Source organism: Triturus cristatus, chromosome 8, assembly GCF_964204655.1.
Source record: "Triturus cristatus chromosome 8, aTriCri1.1, whole genome shotgun sequence".
Taxonomy (NCBI): domain Eukaryota; kingdom Metazoa; phylum Chordata; class Amphibia; order Caudata; family Salamandridae; genus Triturus; species Triturus cristatus.
The window spans coordinates 1,056,878,461-1,056,900,593 of record NC_140591.1 but is presented as its reverse complement, the minus strand read 5'-3'; the positions used below and the strand labels follow the sequence as shown (position 1 = coordinate 1,056,900,593).

General features: G+C 43.8%; 1 protein-coding gene across 1 annotated transcript in view; it reads left to right on the top strand.

Moving 5' to 3' along the window:
- LOC146805376 (interleukin-18 receptor accessory protein-like) overlaps positions 1 to 22,133 on the top strand; it is a 253,044-nt gene that overhangs the window by 219,630 nt on the left and 11,281 nt on the right. The window contains exons 8-9 of the mRNA XM_085622596.1: positions 3,826 to 3,986; positions 4,361 to 4,504. Coding sequence (XP_085478722.1) covers positions 3,826 to 3,986; positions 4,361 to 4,504 — 305 coding nt within the window. The remainder of the gene's footprint in view (positions 1 to 3,825; positions 3,987 to 4,360; positions 4,505 to 22,133) is intronic.

The following is a 22,133-nucleotide window of genomic DNA, read 5'->3' as shown; positions in this document are numbered from 1 at the left end:
AGGTATCATCTGCTTAAAACCATAACAGAAATTAGAGTATATTTATTTTCCATGCAAATGGGTGTATATTGAAAGAATTGCCTCTTAGATCAGCTATTAACTATCATCACTTAAACGTTGTTTTTCTCACAATTATGTGTCTAGTGCCAGATGTTGCTTGTCACTCGTCCTTAGATGAGACAAGACATGATAACTGCCTAGTACAAAACCACCTTTTGCCACAGATGTAGAAGAGGTAGAATGTATAAGGGGAACCTCTTTAGTACAGCTTTTGAGTCAGTCATCAACTGCATTTTTATCAATCGATTTGAATGCCCAAATATCCAATGATCCAGAAAATGTGTCCAGATGAAAAAGGGTGATGCAATTCAGAGATGATACTATGAGAATATCTCATGTTTCACTTCCATACAGGCAGACCCAGGGCCGAATGTAGAAAGCCATTTTGTGTTTGTAAACCCCTAAACCTTCTCACATTGTAAAGTGGGTTAATTGACCCATGCCACATTGCCGTTGGGAAGGGGCATGAAATGCATATTAGTTGGTATGCCATGTATTCATGGTGTGCGTCCACAATTGCAGTCACAAACCATTGATCACCTCAAAAGAGGGGGTAATTGATTTGCAAAGACAAGGTGCCCCCTTAAAACACCAACTTTGTGAGTGGTGTTGATGACTTTAGGGGAAGTAGGCAGTTTTCCTTGGTACCACTGCCTACTCCTATAAAGTATTCCAAAAAGGGACCTTTTTTAATTAAAAGAAGCATTGGTTCCTTTAAGGAACACAGGTTGCTTAAATAAAATAAAAAAATCAGTTTGAGAATATAAACACAGTGATGGTGGTCAGCTGTTCCTAGAAGACTTTTCCCCCTATGTTTGTAGCCAATAACAGGGTGTTACAAATAGTGGCCTGCCTAATGAGTATTCATTAGGTAGGTTGTTGTGTAAGCCCCCTGTTTATGGCATCCGGTAAATAACATACCACAGGGCATCATCATTTATCTAGTGTGATAAAAAAGCACCTAGATTCAAAGGAGTCAGAACTTTGTTATGTTATGTTATGTTATGTTGCGACTATTTATTGTGCGCACAGATACTCCAGCCAAGGAGCGTCCTGGCGCAGAGACAAGGTAGCACGAAACACAACCACAGGCTAAAAACAGATACTAAAAGACAGCTAAAACAAGAAGGTTTTTATAGCCCTCCGAAAGGTCAGAAGGTCCTCCAGCACGCGGATTTCAACAGGCAAGGAGTTCCATGCTGACGCAGCCATTACCCTAAACGAGCGGCCTCCCATGCGGCTAAGCCTAAATCTGGGAACCACCGCGAGGGCCAGACCCTGAGAGCGAAGGCTACGGGCAGGGACATAGAAAGACAGACAACTCGACAGGATTTCCGGGCCTGTACCACGCAAGATTTTAAAAGCAAGGCACAATACCTTGAAGAGGATGCGCTTCCTAACCGGAAGCCAGTGTAGGGAGCGAAGGACACCTGTAACTGAGCAGAATCTGGGCAAGCCAACGATCGCCCTCGCCGCAGCATTCTGAACCCGTTGTAAGCGGGTCAGTTCAGCCTGGTTAGCCCCGGCCAGGAGAGAGCTGGCGTAATCCAGGCGGGAGATGATGGTAGCCTGGATTACCAGCTGCCTGGTCGGGGCGTCAAAGAACTTGAGAACAGGTCTCAAGCCCCTCAGGAGACCAAAACAACAGGCCGCGGTTCTTTTAGTATGGCCTACAAAGGAGAGGCCCGCATCCAGCCATACCCCCAGATTTTTCACTTCCGATACCGGGATCGGAGTAGGTCCCAACTCTGAGGGCCACCAGACTTTTGTGTCAAGGGTGCATTACTTGGGTGGATCAACATAACACCCATAATTCTGACACAAAAACAGATCATCTAACATAGCCAGACAAGGCTTAGCATCACAAAATGACACCTCTTTGAAGCAGGCACTAACCCAAATAATTTTTTCATTTCTCCAAACCTTCTACAAATTGAATGTATGTTGAATTTTACAGCATACATGCAATGTGGGGAGTGTTTTAGAATTTGCCTGGGCATAGGGCGTTGTACTGGAAGGATAGTCTTTCAATTACAAGTCCTATACTAGACAGCAGGCACACACCTTTCTACCATGGTGCAAAGGTTGTGCATCATGCTAGAAAGAGTGTGTGCCAAAACAGGGGTAGTAAGCAGCAGTAGACCAATTTTAACACATGTGGCTCTGCGCTGCTTTCTCCTCTTTGCACAGCCATAAAGCACAACAACTTTGGTTGTTGTGCTGTTCAATGAAAAAAGAATACATCTGTTCACAGTATTTTGACAAGGTAATGTTGTCAAGTGCCAAGCCTTGTTTCAGCACCATCATTTCCAAGCTTCTTTTTAACATGGAGGCAGTAGGAATTGAAGTTGGACTTGGTGACCCTGGAGTTGTATCTATTTTGGTGTTTAGGCTCAGAATGGATCTGTACTCCTGTTTATGCTGAATCTATACCATCTGCGGCACATATGAGGAAACACAGAGTAGTGGCTGCCTCTTTATGATTCTGACTGGTAGTGCCTGTGGTTTACAAACTAACTCATAATATGGGCACGAAAAGCAGTGCAGTTTTACCACAACCAACTCATGAACCTCTTTACATAGAAAACAGGTACTGAACATGTTAATGAAATGGCCCCTGACACTTTGGTATAAATAGATTCAGCTCATACACTCATGCTTTTTAGACCATAACAATCTAATCCTAAAACCAGGAGTGTCGGTACAGTGTTTTATGGGAGGACATTGATGCACTAAGCAGTCATATGCACAGTGGTATTTGTCATTAAAATCCTTATACCTAAAGTTTCTGAAAGCAAATTTCTGTCCCACTCTCAATGAAGGAGGATAGAATCATGGAGATGCTGCTTGACCTGGATAGAGACTCTGCCCTGCTCAGAATTCAGCTGCAAACCTGCTAAACACTTCACAGTAACATGCAATGAACAGTGAGCTCAAGCCATATCATGTGAACCATGTTCCCAAAATTGGAGCAGAAGTAACTCATAACTGTCCAATAACCTTGTGGGTGATCATAAGAGCATATTTAGTGGCATAGCATTGGTCATAGCAGGGCATCCATCATAGGAAAGTGCTTAGAGACGTACAAACTGCTTTTAAACTGTTTGACAGTAGAGTACATCAAAACAGTCTAAGCGTTCCTGGAATTGGTACATGTGTACTTCCCTGCCCCCCCTCCTGCCTCGCCTAATACTAGCTTTTGCTTATAGTGCCGCTGAGAGGCGGCTGCCCAAATGTGAGAGCAAGTCCCTGCTTATATAGTTTTCATGCCTGGTTTTAGTTTTGTTTTGTTGTTTCTTTCTCATAAAATGTTAATTCAAAACCTTCTTGTTGTATGGAGTCTAGTTGTGGGCCGATTAGCCGCCCCCCCCGTGCAGGTTGCTCATTTGCTGGCTGTATTGAGTTTCCTTTTTGCATACTAGCGGCCGGCCTCGGAGGTTGTAGGCCCGTGACTGTACATAACTGCTGTGTCAAATAAAGGTTTTAAAAAAAAAAAAAAAAAAACAGTCAAAGCGGAGGTTTTCCAGTTTCTACTGAAAAACAGATATTCCCTTTGATGGTGTTTTATCGGTTACAATCAATTTTACCTGAAAACCCGAACCCCTACTCATACTTTACGCCTGTATGGTCCTGTGTCGTGGAAATGACTGTGCTGAAGAACTTTGAAATAAACCTTGAAATGTATTCTATAGTGATTGAGTTTTATTGTGAATTATGTGAACCTCTTTATTACCTCATTTTAATGAAGATGTATTGTTTTTCTAGTTTTAGGATTAATGCCAGGAAACTTGATGGAACTGAATATGTGCACAAGGCAAAATTGGAAAAAGTTACTGAAAAGGACCTACAAGATACATTTATTTGCTCTGCTCGGAATTCAGTGGGGAATTCGTCTGTAACGGTCAAGCTTGTGAAAAAGAGCATAGGTATATTTGTTAAAAAATGGTGCTTTCAATGAGTACAATAAATATATAGCTTCCCCAATAAGAATGTGTTTTTTGATATTGTGCATGTAGAGAATGGTTGTTCAAGAGCAATGCATCTGAATAAGGAAAAAATGTTGTTTAAACCAATTAAAATGATTACGACTAGGTCTAACTGTGACACAAATATAAATAAAATGAACAGCTAGCCTTTGACGCAGGAAAGTGAGTAAAGATTTAAGAATGCCACCACCTTGGCTTAGTCAAGTGTGTTTGTGTTCAAACTAAAGCTGAAATGTCTCAAACACGATGGGCAGGGTATATTTATCAACAAAGCAGACCTATAATAAATGTTCTTTGGTGCTTTCTTCCAACAGACAAAGTGGTCCTTATCTACATATTGTGCATTACAATTGCTCTCTTACTGGCAACATTCATAGCATCTGGATTGATCTATGTGTATTGGATTGAAATAATACTGTTATTTCGAAATTACATCTCAGCGGATGAAACAATTGGAGGTAAAGAAAACAGCATCCTTCATGTACATGTTTTTTCACTGTGTCTAGTATGTCCTCATACGATAACATAATGCACCACAACATACACAATGCACACAAAATACAACACATAATATAACACCAACCACATCACATACCACAACAGTTACCACATCACACAATACAACACCATCCATATCACATTATATCACATCATATCCAAAAAACATTATAAATATATGTATGAAGTGGTGTATTTTCTCAAAAACATGCAGCATCAAAGTTGTTGCAGAATGCTTTTAAAAAAACTCCTAATTGAAGACAATGTCAATTTAAGACAAATAATGAAGTCGCAGCAAAACCAGTCTCCAAATGTGTTGTAGTTGGCGGGTGGAAATTGAAATCTTATCTTTGCCTCGAAGTTTAACAATTTTTGCTGTTTAACACAAGTTAAAGTATGAGAGTAAAGATGGCTGCCTGCAGTGATTACCTGTCAGGGAAGTCAATGCTTGGTGTTACACCCAGAGTGGAAGAAAGAGTTTAGTGGGGTAGGGTAGGAAATGTCGATCAGGAGCGCCCCTTGCCCCCCCAGCGCCTTGAGACCCTCACGGGTACGTAGTGTGCTCTACAAATGTTTGATTGATTGATTGATTGAAATGTCTAGATTTAAAGATATATAGAGAAGCAACCAGGAGTAGAGATTAGGTAGTGGTTCTGCCATTAAGGTTAACAAAGGAGAGGTTAGTATATATTTTGAAGAATAAATGGTTCTCTATGCAGCAGTGTTATGAATTTAAATACTATCAAGTGGAAAGTGTAGAGGACATATCTTGCTTAGACATGGAAGGAGGAATCACTGATAATACTACAAACTCTGCTATAGGTTATAACTCGGTTCAGTTGGTCACAGATTCTGGTAACATTATTGCTTGCATTTATGGTACAATGAAGCCCCCCATTCTGTATTAAACCTTTGATCAGATCGCGTTTCTCAATACATGGGAGAGTAGTATATATTTTTCATTAATGTATCAAGGGCTGAAACCTTGCTGGGAAAGTGGCTGTCCCTGATTGGCGGTGTGTTCTCTTATATGTCAATTATTGATCATGTTATCTGTTCTGGAGAGCATCTTCAATAAAATAAGAGAGGCACCAAAATCCTGGGGCGAAGGGAGATAAGTTCCTTTTCTAGAATAGAGGAGGGATTCCACAGCCTATGTTGGCATATTCTGCTAAATTCAAAGGCAAAGATTGTTTAGAGCATCTTGTCATCCTGCTATAGTATGTTTTATCCAACAGTCCTACAGGTGATTAAAAACCTTGTGGTGCTTGGGAGAGCTCTTGTGAAACACATTTGCATGCTAGCAGGTGCATTCGATTTGGCTAAAAATACAAAAGCTTTCTGGGAATATTTCCTATTGATCTCCAGAAGGTGATTAATCACGTGAGGTGGCGGTATCTATGGGCAGTGTTGAGAAAGTAACATAAAGAGAACTCTTGAGGTATGAATTCTGTATTCAGTAAGACATACCCAACTCACTTTTTGTTAACTTCCAACTCACAGAACACTTCCACACAAAAGTTCTATGCTGCACGTTTTCCACCTGATCTAGTTCTGTTCTTTCCCCGATTAGAAAATCTTGTTCAGGCTTTTGGAAAGTAAATGGATATTCATGCATTTTATGCTCGGAGTTTGAAGATAAAATGTGACTTCTATGCCAATAAACATGACAAGGCAGAGGTCTCATTTTGCAACATGAATATTAACAATTCCACTGACAAGGAAGTCCAAAGCCATATTTGTCAATAATCACCTAAGGTTTGCAGATCTCCTTGAATAGTTGAGGGTAAGGTTTGAGCCCTACTGTTCAGGATCCACAATATTGTATAATTTTTATTGAAGAAACAAACTGCAGGCCAAGGAAGACTTTGCATGGCTCCTCTGCTCGCTCAGGGCCCCATCTTCCACATCCCATGCTCAACAGAAATGCCCCATTCCAACGCACAACCCACCCCCGTATGATTTAACAAGACTAATTTTAGTTTACCTTCATATTGCAGAATACAGTTCTTCTATCATGTCTCTAATGATATAAGAAAACAAAGTAATATCTTTTAAATTTCAGAAAGTCAGCTCCTGCATAAAATCGCCCAATGACTGACACATGAGTTTGTAGCCATTGACAAATTCCTCTTAGAATCATGTCAGAAAATGTGTTTATATTTTGTTAATTTTTTTTTATTCATGCGTGTGAAAAGCAAATGACAACACACAATACACATAAGATTCCAATTATTTTATTCAGAGCAGAGACCATAGTGAAACAAACATCATGTGCAAACTTATTAATGTTCCTTATGAAAATGAGAGGTAGATAATTATATTGCACCAGATTTTACATTTTTAGTATTTTAATATACAGCTACTTTTATATTGTGATTTGCTGCCCAAATATTTCTAATTTGCTTGTATTTAAATATACAGCAATATTGATATTTACATTGTGGATTGTTGCACAATGCAAAATAAAGCGCATCTCTAGCAAAGTATAATAATGACCACGCTGAAATGCATGCTATAGTATGACAATTTAAAAAATATTTTCTGGAGTTACAAAATACAAAATCTTGCATAACCTAATAGCAAAATTCAAATGCAGGTCTCAACACAGAGGCTTAGGGCTTGGGTTGCAGTTTTGGCCTATTAGGAACTCCAAGAGTTAAAGGGGCATATTATCAAGGCCAGGTGATAAACTTATCGCCGCTTTAGCGTCTGTTTTCGGGTGTAAAGCGGTGATAACTTTATCACCTAATCAGCAAGGACACGCTAGCGTGTGTTTTGCTGACTTAGCCCCCGTTTCCAGCACACCTAACTTTGCATCGCTAATGAGATGCAAAGTAGGCGTGGCTGTGAAACCAACCAGGGAAAATATTGCGTAGGCAGCTTCGCGATATTATCAAGGAAGGGTAGCGATTTTTTAAATCGCGTTAAGTATGCCTTAATGCAGGAATTTAATGTCTGTTAAATTCCTGACTAAGGCATACTTAACATGGGGGTGGATTGTGTGGCTAAGACCACAGGCCCCTATCATCAAGGGTATCGCCTTTTTACATGGAACATTGCTGGAAAACCAGCGATGTTATATGGAAAACATCGCTACTGCTAGGATATTTATCGCCTTTGCGCTGAGCGTTGTTAATACAGCACTAGCATGGCGATAATTATCTGTGATAGCCGGCGTTAAACATTTTAACGCTAAGAGCGGCCAGTGATAATTATCGCTGGCCGTTGATAATATGCCCCAAAGTCTTTAAGTCTTTAAGTCTTTAAGAGGAGTCTAATTAGACATTGGTGGATGCATCCAAGCCTCTGCCATCACCCTGTCCAACACCCCCCATGTAAGAATGAAATGATGGCATTCAAAAGTTTATTTCAACCTAAGCAGGCAGGGATGAAGAATGACAATGGGTTGTCAGCTCTGAGATTTGCATTTGCAGCAGGCACAGTGGAAAATCCAGGAGTCCATAATTTCTATGGAGGGAGAGACAGCTTGAGTTATCCCTACAACCGGGGGCCCAATAGCCCTTGGGATTCACTTCTACAGAACGAGGAAATACCCATCTGGATTCCTTTTTGTCACAGAGCACTTGCACATCCTCGAGAAGGTTATCCTAAGAATTACCGGTTTACTCTGGGAAATTCCTGCATCCCAAGCTCCTCCCACAATGTAGTTCAAGCTCAAAAATGTATAAGGAAAATTGGGGATTCCACTTGCTTCTAATCTAGGCTGTCTAATGTAGGTTCTACCAGCTGCCTCCTGTACAAGTTCTGCTATTCAAGTTTGTAGGGTGGAAAAATGGTGCAGCACTAATCAGGATTAGACCTGGGTGGATACAAGGCCTCTCTAGTTCCAAATGGAAGCATTTGTGTGTGGGTGCTTCTTTAAATGGAACTTAGCTCTAGACCCTTAAATAAAATCTTCTGAGCTAATAAAGATGTGAATCATGATTTACTCTCAATGAATTAACATTTGTCTTTATACATTTTCTGTGATCAATCAATCAATCAAGACATTTGTAACGCGCACTACTTACCCGCGAGGGTCTCAAGGTGCGAGGGGGAATGCTGATACTGCTCGAACAGCCAGGTCTTGAGGAGTCTTCTGAAGGTTAGCAGGTCCTGGGTCTGCCGTAGGAGGATGAGGAGGGTCTTCCAGATCTTGGCGGCGAGGTGGGAGAACAATCTGCCGCCGGAGGTTGCTCTTTCGATGCGGGGGACTGTGGCAAGGGCGAGGTTGGCAGAGCAGAGCTGACGGTTGGGGGTGTAGAAGTTGAGTCGTCTGTTGAGGTAGGCTGGTCCGGTGCCATGTAGTGCCTTGTGTGCGTGGGTGAGGAGCTTGAAGGTGATCCTTTTGTTGATGGGGAGCCAGTGCAGGTCTCTCTGGTGGGGTGTTATGTGGCTGCGGCGAGGGATGTCGAGGCTCAGGTGAGCTGAGGCGTTTTGAATGCGCTGAAGTCGTTTCAGGAGTTTGGCCGAGGCTCCTGCATAGAGGGCGTTACCGTAGTCCAACCTGCTGCTGACGAAGGCCTGGGTAACCGTTTTTCTAGTTTTGGTGGGGATCCACCTGTAGACCTTGTGGATCATGCGGAGGATGTAGAAGCAGGAGGTCGAGACGGCGTTGACCTGCTTTGTCATGGAGAGAGTAGAGTCGAGGATGAACCATAGCTTGCATGCGTGGTCAGTGGGTGTTGGAGCTGTTCCCAGTGCCGTCGGCCACCAGGAGTTGTCCCAGGCCGAGGGGGTGAAGCCGAGGATGAGGACTTCCATCTTGTCCTAGTTTAGCTTCAGTCGGCTTTTCTTCATCCACTCAGCTACGGCTTTCATTCCTTCATGGAGGTTGGTTTTTGCGGTGAGGTTGTCCTTGGTGAGGGAGAGGATCAGCTGGGTGTCGTTGGCGTAGGATATGTGGTTGAGGTCATGCAGTCGGGCGACGTGGGCGAGCGGTGCCATGTAGATCTTGAACAGTGTCGGGCAGCGGGATGAGCCCTGGTACGCCGATGATCTCGGTGGCTTCGGAGCTGAAAGGGGGGAGGTGGATACTCTGGGTTCTGCCGGAGAGGAAGGAGGTGGTCCAGTCCAGAGCCTTGTCTTGGATCCCAGCGTCGTGGAGGCATGTGCGAAAGGTGCGGTGGCAGATGGTGTCGAAGGCGGCAGACAGGTCCAGGAGGATGAGGGCCGCGGTTTCTCCGTTGTCAAGCAGGGTCCTGATGTCATCGGTGGCGGCGATGAGGGCAGTTTCGGTGCTGTGGTTGCTGCGGATCCCGGACTGGGATGGGTCCATGATGCTGTTCTCCTCGAGGTAGCGGGTCAGTTGTCTGTTGACGGTCTTCTCGATGAAACTGGAGCAGGGAGATGGGCCGGAAGTTCTTGAGGTCTTTGGGGTCAGCCTTGGGTTTCCTGAGTAAAGCGTTGATCTCGGCGTGCTTCCAGCTCTCCGGGAAGGTGGCTGTCTCGACGGAGATGTTGATGGCTTTCCAGAGATGGGGTGCGATGGTGGCACTGGCTTTGTTGAAGATGTGGTGTGGGCACGGGTCAGACGGGGATCCAGAGTGGATGGTGTTCATGATTTTGATGGTGTCGTCGCCGTCAATGTTGGTCCAGGCGAGCAAGGGGTCGGTGCAGATGGTGGCTGTGGGGATGGCGGTCTCGGTGGTTGTCTGGGCAGCCGTGACGTTGAAGCTGTCGTGGATGTCTGCGATCTTGCGATGGAAAAAGGTGGTAAGGGAGTCGCACAGGTCTTGCGAGGGTGGGACGTCATTGGTTTTGGAGCTGGGGTTGGAGAGTTCCTTCACGATGTTGAAGAGCTCTTTGCTGTTGTGTGCGTTGTTGTCTAAGCGGTCCCTGAAGGAGGCCCTTTTGGTGGATCTGATTAGTTGGTGGTGCCTGCGGGTGGCGTACTTGTGGACTGCGTAGCTGTCTGGTGTCTATTCCCAGTGCCATTTCTTTTCTAGCTTTCGGTAGGTTTGCTTGGAGGCCTGGAGGTCTTCAGTGAACCAGCTGGCATACTTGCTGGTATGTCTGTTGGAGGGTTTCTTGAACGGGGCGAGGGTGTTGGCGCAGTTGTCGATCCATTGTCTGAGGTTGCGGGCGGCGGTGTCGGGGTCAGTGAGGTCGGCGGGTGGACTCCGGGCGAAGGTGGTGGTTAGCTGGTCTTCGGTGACTTTGGTCCAGCAGCGGCAGGGGATCTGTTGGGTGCAGTGGTGTGTGGTAGATTTCTGGAAGGTGAAGTGAATGCAGTGATGGTCAGTCCAGTAGAGTTCGGTGGTGTGGTTGAAGGAGATGTGGGAGCTTGCGGTGAAGATGGGGTCAAGCATGTGACTGGCGGAGTGGGTGGGTGTTGTGACGAGTTGTCTGAGTCTGAGGTTGGCGAGGTTGTTCATCAGGGTGGTGGAGTTGCAGTTGTTGTTATTCTCGAGGTGGAAGTTCAGGTCCCTGAGAAGGATGTAGTCTGTGGAGGCGAGGGCGTGTGTACTGACGAAGTCGGCAATGGAGTCGCTGAACTGTGGTCGGGGTCAGGGGGGTCTGTAGAAGAGGGTTCCTCTGAGGGGGGTGTTGGGATCGGTGTAGATCTGAAAGTGTAGGTGTTTGGCAGCACTGAAGATGTCGTCAGTGTTGGTTGAGACTCTGAGAATCTTCCTGTGGATGATGGCGATTCCTCCCCCTACTCCATTGCTGCAGTCCCTGCTGGTGATCTTGTAGCCGTTCGGCAGGGTGGCCCATTTTGCACCACAACTTATTGATTCTGCAACTCTCAACTTTACCTTTGTACTCTACTCTGAGGGTGCTGCCTGTAATGATATTCTTTTTGATAATGGTATGTTCTCCTCTTTCCCTCCTGCCATAATTCTGTGGGCCATGTGTGACATATAGTATGGGAGATCTGAGGTTATTCGGAGCCTAATGGACCCCAGCTGTGTTAGCTGGGGTCTTTCATCTCTTGGCCTTGGAGCTCAATACCATGGACCCTAGATATGTTTATTAAGTAACAGAACTCAGCAGTGCACAACATACTTAACAAACCATTGTCCAGTGAGTGCTAGTAATTTAGCATATGTGAAACTATATACTATGCACAAAATTACAAATATTTAAAAAATTGAAGGTAACAATAACAACTAGAACCCATCCTAAATGCACTTTGCAAACTAACCAGGGGATGACTAACTGGCTAAATCTAAATGAGACCAGTTAGTTTTGAAGTACCTATAACCATTCGTGCATCAGCAGCCCCTATCCCCTGAAAGAACAACAGGGCCATATGTGAGAACTACTAAAAGGTCAGACCGATGGGGTCTGTCAGGGTGTTCACAATGCTATAATCAATCCTAAAGCCTTTGGCAGTACATATGCAATCAATAAACAACAGAATCCTACAATTTTACTATGCAGGAATAGAATTTACCATTCATTAAAAACAAGCAAATCCAACTAACTATGGCATTGGAAAGATCACAGAAGGAACATTTCTAAATTCCATGCCTGATTGCATAACAACTCGACTCACAACAAACAAATTCAAATACCCACAAGGCATTCTCAAAAGCTCAGCCCCAGAAGTGGAACGAAAAGCAGCCCAACATCTTGCAGGGTTGTAGTTTATCCCTCCTGGGAGACTTATGAGGAGCCCTATCTCTCTGTGCACGGGAGCTTCTGGGGTGGTCTCCTGATGCTCAAGATGGCCATCCAAACGATTGATATCCAAGATGGGTGATTACTGTGTGGGGACAACTACAGAAATATACTAGTTTTCAACCCATATAGACTTATGGGGCGCTCCTTTGCCCAAGTCTGCTTTCTTCTCTTTACTTTGATGCAAATGTGGTATATTTATATCTGAGACCCATGGGTTACAATAACTCCCTGGTGCCTGTGATTCATCCGTTGGTACTTGAAAACTCCTCTTTGGTTTGCAGTGTGTCCCATGGGAACAAAGTCAGGTTGGTTCCTTTTGACCATCTTTCATTGGTTTTCAGTGCTAGGCAGTGGAGGTAAGTGTTTCTCTGTCTCCGCCCGTCCACTTGGATCCTTATATTCTGGCTCAAGGTGGTGGGTGCCAGGGGTGCATCTAGGTTGAGGGGTCCCCCTCCACACAGGACCACATAGAGCAGCCCTGTGTGTTTCCCGTGAAGAAGACAACAACTCTCTTTGCTTCCTACAGATTGTGGGGACCATCACACAGTCACAAATAGTCCCTACACTTCTACAATGGATTAATATTATGTTTTAAATAGTGTGGGTTTATTGCCCTGTCCCCCAGGGGAAACAACAACAAATGGGCATCCAAAGAAGGACAACTGGTGCTGCTTGGGATGTTCTTGGGGCTGTGAGTATGACCTTGCCTTCCGGGCACCCCTGACAATGGTTATAAAGCCATGCATAATATTGTGAGCCAATTGCAATGGGGTTTGGGGCATTTTGCACTTGTGTTGGCTATCTTGAACCATCACAGTATGCTTCAGGGGCTTCAGACCCCATAATTTCCATTGAGAAATTCCTAACGCCTTTCACAGCCTCCAGCACTTCTGTTTCCTCTCCCATAGAAGCAGCTCAGCAGTAAGAGCTGGAATTTTCCCTTCTGTCCAGCCCTGTTGGTCTCCTGACCTTGGTCTTTCTTGACACTAGGTTGCCCCTCCCAAGGTTATTCATGGTAACTCTTTCCTTAAATTCCATGGCAATTTGGTTCTTCACTTATTTGCTGGGTTACTGGGTGTCTAGCAAGAGCCTGCAGTGCCCACACCTAGGGTACCCACAAATGGACCAGTCCACAGAAGTCCAGTGGATCCCTTCTTCGTAGACCCCAGCAGTCTACCATCTACTGGTCCTCAGAGGGAGTTAGGGAGCTAAAGCACCACCTCAGGAGAATGTCCACAGAAGTCCAGAATAGTTGACAGGGGTCATCGACTCCTGGCAGTGCTGCACCGATTCAGATGTGTCCTTTGCAGACTCCTTCTCAGCTCTCTCAGACTGCACAGGAACTTAATAAGGGAGGGAGTTTCCTGCAAATGGTGGGTCACCACCTAATTTGGTGCTGTCATGCAATGTCCACTGGCCTGAATAATTATGGCTTAATGTTAAAGACACACTAAAGTACCTGGGTCAACATTAAGCCATAATTTATTCAGGCCAGTGGACATTGCATAATATATGAGTACAATGGACTATGGACTCCTTATCTAAGGGATTTAAAGTGCAGTAAAGTAAATTGCTAATAAAAGAAGGGTTGTTCAGTACTACCCAATAATTTCGCTGTGAGCTAACTGGGAGGCAGGGAATAGTGCAGACTACAGTATCATGGCTACCAAACCTAAAACGCGCTCCACTAAGGGGAAACCATGTACACCACTTATTCCCACTAATATGGGCCTGGTCCCTAACACCCCGCTAGGACATACAGCGCCACCAACTGCAATAGATTTAATGCTGAGGAAGGTTATTGGGGCTGTTAATGGGGAGATTGAGCGCACACAGAGGCACTTATCAATGACACCCACAAATATTCCTCATATACCTACACAAACCATTGATTTAAACCATTGTGAAACCTCACACAATGGCAGTTTTGACATTTCACCTGAAGCTGTCCCCTGCGACCAATCGGTAACAGTCACTGGGCTATTCCCTGATAGGGTTGAAAATAGATCACCCAGAAACGGAAATAGAATTAAAAGACGGGGCACTAAGAATATATATACCAGAAAACCGAAACCAACTCGTGGGGGAGGTAAGATACATACTATAGATGATGAGGTTGTGGAAATAGAACCCCTATGTCTCTTAATTCCTCCGGAGTGGTTGAACCCTGTAATTGCTGCCCTCCAAAAACATCTTGAGGCTTTCATTGCTACCCAAATAAAATCAGTAATTAACAAGTTAGATAAAATTGCCAATGAACTGCAAAAACAGGCAAAGATGAAGGAGACCACAAATTCCAACCTCACGGGAAATACTACACCAGCAGTGACCCCCGTAATACGACAAATTACATCCAATAATAATTGTGTAAGCAATGAGCAATGCACTATTGCACAAGTCCATGTATTGCCCAAAGCCCCAGCCCAACCTGAGGAAAGAAGTGTTCAAAAAGGTGGAAACTATGACACCCATAGACCCCAGTTGCAGCCCAACCTAACCCTGGCTCAGACTGGGGACCTTATTACTTACAGTCAGAAAGATAATTACCAGGTAGGACAGGAGTGTAGGGATAGAATCCACTCCCTCCCTCCACGGGTAAATTTACCTCCTGAAGCGAGTCCCTATGTTGTTGTCTTCGCCGGGGTACCTGAATTAAGGATGGGTCAGAAGGAGTCTTACATGGAACTTAAAAATAAGATCATTAACTGGTTGAACACACATAGGCCATTGCAAGGACAGGAATCTGGAGAAATCCTACTTGTTAGGAGAGTAACTTGGATTGGCAGTAGAAGGAAAGATATTGAAGGGGACTGCAATATTGCAAATTTTAGGAATCCGAACCTAGTGGAGTATATACTGGGCAACCATAACAGGAATGCGACCAGTACTATACGATCCATGTCACTAGGGTACTTCTATCCCAGAACCTGTGTTACTTATCCTTTAAATCATACACAAGTAAGAAGGGATAGAGGACCGGATGGGTTTCAGGCAAGAAAATATGAATTCAGCGGCCCATCAATATTAAATCAGGGTGGTCCACAGTGGACAAATAGATTTAGTCCCCTACAGTCCCTGGATGAGAATGATTGACTACCCCAACTAGAGACACATCAGGAGGGGACAGGAAGAAGGATGCTCACTGATAACAGTGAACTAGTATCCCGAGGAAGTTACCAGCTGAAGGGGTTGGTAGTAACCCCGCTAAACCAAGATCGGGAGAAACAGGAGCTTACCCCAGTAAGGAGGGATGTAGTCAAGCTAAACGACCAGGGTTTTAATGCTACGAGGGTGAAAGGGGGAAGGATCAATATAATATCATGGAATATAGCAGGCCTAGCCGGAAAGTTTGATAATATAGATTGGAGAAACCAGTTATGTGGTTTTCACATATTAGCTTTTCAGGAGACCTGGGCGGTTAAGTCCGACCTCTATCATCTTGAGGGCTATAAGTGTTTTTTTGTCCCAGCCCAAGAGAGTAGTATAGGAAGGGCACGGGGAGGGCTAGCATTGTATGTGGACATTAATCTAAAGGGAAGTTGGATTTTACCACCCTGGACATCACATACTCTTCAAGCAGCAACATTTCAAGGGCAAGGGCTGAGGGTACAGTTATTTAACATTTATAACTCAGGTTCTTCAAATGGTAGGAATGCTGTCCTGCAGGAATTAGATGTCAGACTGACCCAAGAAGCTGATCAAAGGAAGGGGGGGGTGAACCAATTGTGTTATTAATGGGGGATTTAAATTGTCACCTCTGCCCAAACCTACTACCGGTAACTGCAGACTGGGCTGCTTGCCCGGTCACGAAGGGGCTACACTTTGAGCATAGCACTGAGGGGGTCAATATTAACCAAATTAATTGGCACACATACGTTAGCGCATACTATTGATTTAATAGTTCCAGGCCCAGAGGGCACCTTGGTGCCAACTTTCAAAGGCAGAGGATGCTCCACTATTACAGATTTTATGTTGATATCCCCCTTTGCAAAACATCGGATTATAGAGGTCAGTACCAAATGGAGCACTTTTAGTGACCACAATCCCTTGGTTTTAGAATTACTTTATAACGGTCACTCGGAAATAAATAAACAATTGGACATTAGCTTAAGGCCGACAGACCGGGGAAGGCGCTTAAGGTGGGCAAAAATTAACTCTCGGGAATTTTATACAACACTGCTTGTAAAAGGCTAAAAATATGTTGAAGACTGCCTAGACCCTAAGATAGAGGGAGTCGATCTAGTTGTGTCTTTCGGGGAATTGACAACACTGGCTGATAAATTACTAGAAGCAAAAGGTCCTAGTAAGATATATACACAGCCAAGATGGTTTGATACTAACTGTTCCCGAGCATTAAGAAACCTAAAAACAAGCCTCAAAGCTGACCCTAGGGATAAAGCTGAAGTGGCCAAGTGCAGACAAATCTATAAAATCAAGATAAAAGACACAAAGGCTACCCTACAAGCAGAAGTCTGGGCTGACTTAAGAGAGGCAGGAGAAAATAGGGACTTCACGGAATTCTGGAGGATTATTAAGAGGCCCTGTTTCCAGGATAGTAGCGCCCCGGTCATTAGCACAAATATCCTCCCCCAACAATGGGTGACTCATTTTGAGGGTCTTTATAACCACTCTAAAGACATAAAACAAGAAGGGGGCTGGGATGGGGCATGGAGTCTGGAAATAGATCTCACACTAACTGAGGTCATTAAGGCAATCCAAGGGTTGACTCCGAATAAAGCTCCAGGGCTCGACGGTACACCCCCAGATCTATATCGAAGTAACATCGACCTGTGGGCGCCAATTTTGACGAGGGTGTTAAATGCGGCAATTAGATCAGGACTCCCGCGATCTTGGTCTGCTGCACTAATTGTCCCTATCTTTAAGAAAGGGAATAGGGACAACCCCCAATGCTATAGACCGATATCGCTGATTGATGTCTCAGCCAAAATACTTGGGCGGGTGGTTTTAAACCGTCTTATGACTTGGTCAGAGGAGCATTCTATAATAACCGATACACAGTATGGGTTTAGAGCGGGACAATCGACTAGCGATCAATGTTTAAATCTATATTTATTGATTGATAAATACACTAAAGCTAGCAGCGGCTCCATTTATATGGGATTTATGGATCTGGCTGCGGCCTTTGATAACGTAAACAGGAAAAAACTGTGGATAATGATGAACAATTTGGGAATAGACCCGGGCCTCATAAATATTTTGAGAGAGTTACATTGGAATACTACTGCCAGGGTCCGCTTTAGTGCGGAGGGGGGGCGAACTGACCCATTTCTGTGTACTAGCGGAATAAGGCAAGGGTGTATTCTCGCTCCCTTTTTGTTCTCATTGTATATCAATGATCTAGAGACAAGCCTTATTGCCCAGTCTGTAGATTGTCCCAAAGTAGGGAAGCGTCAAATTCCGGTACTGTTGTACGCATATGACGCGGTCCTGCTCGCACGAACTCCACGAAGTCTACAATCGCTCATCGATGGATTTGTAAAGTTCATGGACAATTTAGATCTGTCAGTGAACTTGAGCAAATCATTTTCGATGATTGCAGGCAAAAGGCCTACTAAGAAATGTGTATTCAGAATAGGGACCCACAATATGGGCACTGTTAGTACTTTTCCCTATTTAGGCCTTCTATTTGATGGTAAGATCCAGTTTAACTCATTGATTGAGGAACGTTGTACTAAACTGGTCTCCTCAAATGGTGCAATTTTAAATTTTGCTCGCAGGTTGGGACGTTGGTCCCCGGAACAAGTAATGAGCCTATATAGCTCAATAAGCACCACAAAGGCATTGTATGGAGCTGAGGTGTGGGGCTTTAGGGATGCTAAACATTTACAGCAAGAAGAAGATATATTTCTCAGTAGAATCCTAAAGATCCCACAGTCTACACCCGCGGAAATTGCACATTCAGAACTTGGGATCCCACACATTACAGACCAGGTGAAGATTAGGCCGGTTATTGCATGGCTCAGAATTTGGGCCAACCCTGAGGCGGAACTGAGTAGGGAAATTGTCACAGATTGTTTGCAAAGGGATAAGGGGATGCAAATCCCCTGGCTGAAATATGTCAAAACAACACTAGAGTCTATAGACCAGCATATTCTCTTTAGCAATCCGTGTACAATGTCTACGACCCGGAATCCACAAATTAAAAAACTTCTGTTGGAAAAACTGGAAACTGACAGAGCAGCCCCCGCATTACTAAAGCGCTCAGTAGCGGCTCATTGTTTGCTCAAAAATGGGGAGGGGATGGAACCATATTTATTTCTGATGTATAATCAACAGCACAGGTTTTTAATGTGTCGTTTTAGGCTCAATTTGTTACCCAACATTTTATCTTATCCATCTGGTTTTACTGTAACTATTGAGCAGAAGAGTGCCTGCGGCTTCGACAGTATGTCTCCCCAGGACACCCTTCATTTTGTATTATTGTGTCCTTTTTATCGTATCCCTCGGCGCACGTTCTTGGTTGATATTTTAAGAGAGGGAAAATTCCGTCATGCCAAATCCGCATTACTGTTTCTTCAAAGAGCAAATGATATGCGCACTTTATGTTCAGTGATAAGCTTTTTGAAAGTAGCAGTAAGGTTAAGGAACACAAGAGATTAAGCAATGATGTATATAATATTTTTACCCCTTTGTACGAATTGTATCAATCTGGTCTGGTGTTGCTTTTATTCGAATGGAGTTCAGAAATGTAAATTATATGAATTGTATACCAAATGTTTTTTTATGATGATTTTTAACCATCGAAATAAAGATTAACTGAATTGAACTGGTGCTGCCATGTCATCCTTCCACACCTTATGTTACTCACAGGGCCAAGCAAACTGCTTCTCTCTATGTTGACTTCTGGTAAAGTTTTAAAATGGCAACTCCCTCCAAAATTCAGACACATGTCGCTCTCTGAGACAGGCTCCACCCACTCTGGACTGGTTTATTTCATCTCAAATTTCAAAGAGACCCATGGTGAATGGAGTGAGAGATCTGACTTTTCTCCCTTTCTCCCAAGTGGGAACAAACTCAAAGCCAATTTTCAGGGAGGTGCTGCTAATCGCTATAAAGATTCATACCATGCCTCCTGCCTCTAGCAGGAGAAGCCTAATTCCCCTTTTGTGTTCTGTAGTTGTTGATCTACCAGCTGTGGCAAAATAGCAAATAATTCTCTGAGCCAGGCAGCTCGAAGCATAAATCTGGTTCAGGTTGACTCAAGGAATTATGCCGAATTACTAATTATGTAAAGGAATCCAAATATGTTAAAATAAACTTTACATTTATTTTTTATTTAAAATTGTTTAAAAGTGTTTCCTAAAGTGCAAACATGCTCCAAGGGTATCAGAGTGCTGTATATGGCAGAAAGATACATGATACCAGTAAACACAATACAAGCTGAAAAGAAGCAGATAGAATAACGAGTCATAGTCTTTAACTCTCAATTATCTACGTACTGTAATCCTAGTTGTGATGGGACCTAACAATTTATAAACATGGCAGAAACTCTGACCATTTTATCACATTGCAGTTGGGAATTACAAGAAAACATAATTGACATATATAATAAAAAGTGAAAATCATTATCCATGTTACACTATCAAAAATTAGATGGTGCAGTCCGTTTTGACCTCCAATTAAAATATAAAATAGTTTAAATTTAGTCTGGGCTCCATCTACCACAGTGCTGCCTGTGCACAGGCTCCAAGCTAAGGGCCTGATTTGTATATTGGCGGAAAGGGTACTTCATTGTAATGTTGACAGAGTTCCCTCCCCGCCAATATAGTGGTCTGCCTGCCAAATTTAATTGCTTTGAACCTTAAGTTTGACTACGGTGAAGACTACTCTGTTTCCACCATGCTGAGGCAAAACTTCTCCAAAGGCCCTGGGGAGTAAAGGCCATCCGAGAAATGGCTACATATCTGTAGTCATGTTTTACTGTTCCTGGCAATCAGAAACAGTAAAACCATTCTAATGCTTCCCTTGCAATGGAGGAAACCTCCCACACCAAGGAAAGGGTTATATTATTATTTTCTTTTCAAGAAGAAAATACAGTTTCGGATTTTTTTTAAAAGAAAGAAAAATCCTGTTTGCTGCAGGGCCTGGTCCATCCGACCAATTCCTGCACCAAACAGTAGAATGCACTGATAGGAACTGCTGTCACAGCATTTCCTGCCAATGCCTTTTTTATATGACCGGCTGCTTAACGGTGATTTATGAATTAAGTGGGTGGCCTGTCAACCATGGGGACAGAGTCATTTACTCCGTCCCATGGCAGAATGGTGGCCCGCCCACCTAATTTTAAATCAGGCCCTAAGTCTGACAACAGTCTTCCTCACCAATCCTCAAAGAAGGCAAAATGTGAGCTCACATACTCATGTGCTGTATAGCAGCTGCCTTTTGTCCCACCCCAAAACAGGTGCATTAGACTTTCTGCCTCCCTAGAGTAGATTGAGGGTGTCTACACAAAATCTGCTCCATGAGGACAGAAAGGCCACCAGAAACCAGGGATTTCAACATGGCACCAAAGCAAACAAAAACCTAGGGTGACACTATTGTATTAAGCCAATACTCCTACCCAGAATGGGCAATAACGTATTTTGCCCCTAGAGACTAAAGCATCCCCATCATTTTGCAAGAAGAGAAATTTTGAATTTGAATTGTTGTTTTTTTAACATATGGGTTACAGACTCGGGCTAAGTCTCAAAATCGTCCTACTTCTGTGCTGAATGGCAGCACTTTGTTGGCTTGGGTCAGCTGCAAACTGGGGAAATCTACCTAAGAAAGGCATTTTTGAAAACTAAACACCTGGGTAAATTCAAGATGATGTGTGTTGTGTGGATCCCATGACATTTTTCTTACACACAATGAGGTGCAGATCTCAAACTTTGACTAATATTGCACATTTTCTGTAAAGTAAGCTTCCAGAAACCTCAGGTATCCACAACATTCCTACCACCGTGCCTTCCCCCAGTTCTCCCGAATAGAAATGTTACCCCACTTGTGTGGATGAGCCTAGTGTTCATGATACAAACGGCCCCAAAACGCAATGTGGAGAAATCACCAATGAAAGTAGCTCCAGTGTTTGGACCCGGGCTTGGTGGCCTCACAGTGAATCCTACCAAATCAAGACATTTCTGAAAACTAGACATCAAGGAGAGTTCAGGGTGGTGCCTTGCGTGGACCCAACAACATTTTCTTGCCGACATTGCTGTGCATGCACCAAACTTTGACTAAAATCACACATTTTTCTAGCATTTCTGTGACTTAAACTTCCGGAAACCACAGGGATCTACCAGATTGCGAGCATCTAGCGTTCCCCAACTTGTCCCGATAAAAGTGCTACCCCCACTTGAAAAACTCGGCATAGTGCCCCTGGAAGGCACAAATCAATCCAGGGTGAATAGGAGTCACTCCACTAGACTCCCTCTGACTTTCGTTTGATGTGTGCATGTCGTGTGGGTTTCCCTGGGTGGGTGTCATGTTCTGGTGTGAACATGAGCTTCTATTGGAATTCTCAATGGCATATTATCAAGCCCATTATCGCCGCTTCAGCGACAGTTTCCTACCGCTAAAGTGGCGATAATTTTAACGCCGTTCTTTATAATATGCCCCTTGGAGTAATGGTAGGTGTAGGGATTGTGTGGCTCTTGCAGATTCCAGAACTTTTCAACACAGAAATGTGAGGAAAAAGGTTTTTTTTGTTTCAAAGTTTGAGGTTTGCAAGGGATTCTGGGTAAGAAAACCTTTTAAAAGTCATGCATGTTACCCCACCCTAGATTTTGCCAGGTGTCTAGTTTTCAGAAATATACAGATTTGCTCGGTATCCCCAGGTGCTGGCTGAGCTAGGGCCCAAAATCCATAGCTAGCCATATTGCACAAAATGGGTCCATTTTGAGTCAGAAAATGTGATGTGCCCATGTTGTGTTTTGGGATGTTTCCTGTTGTGGGTAT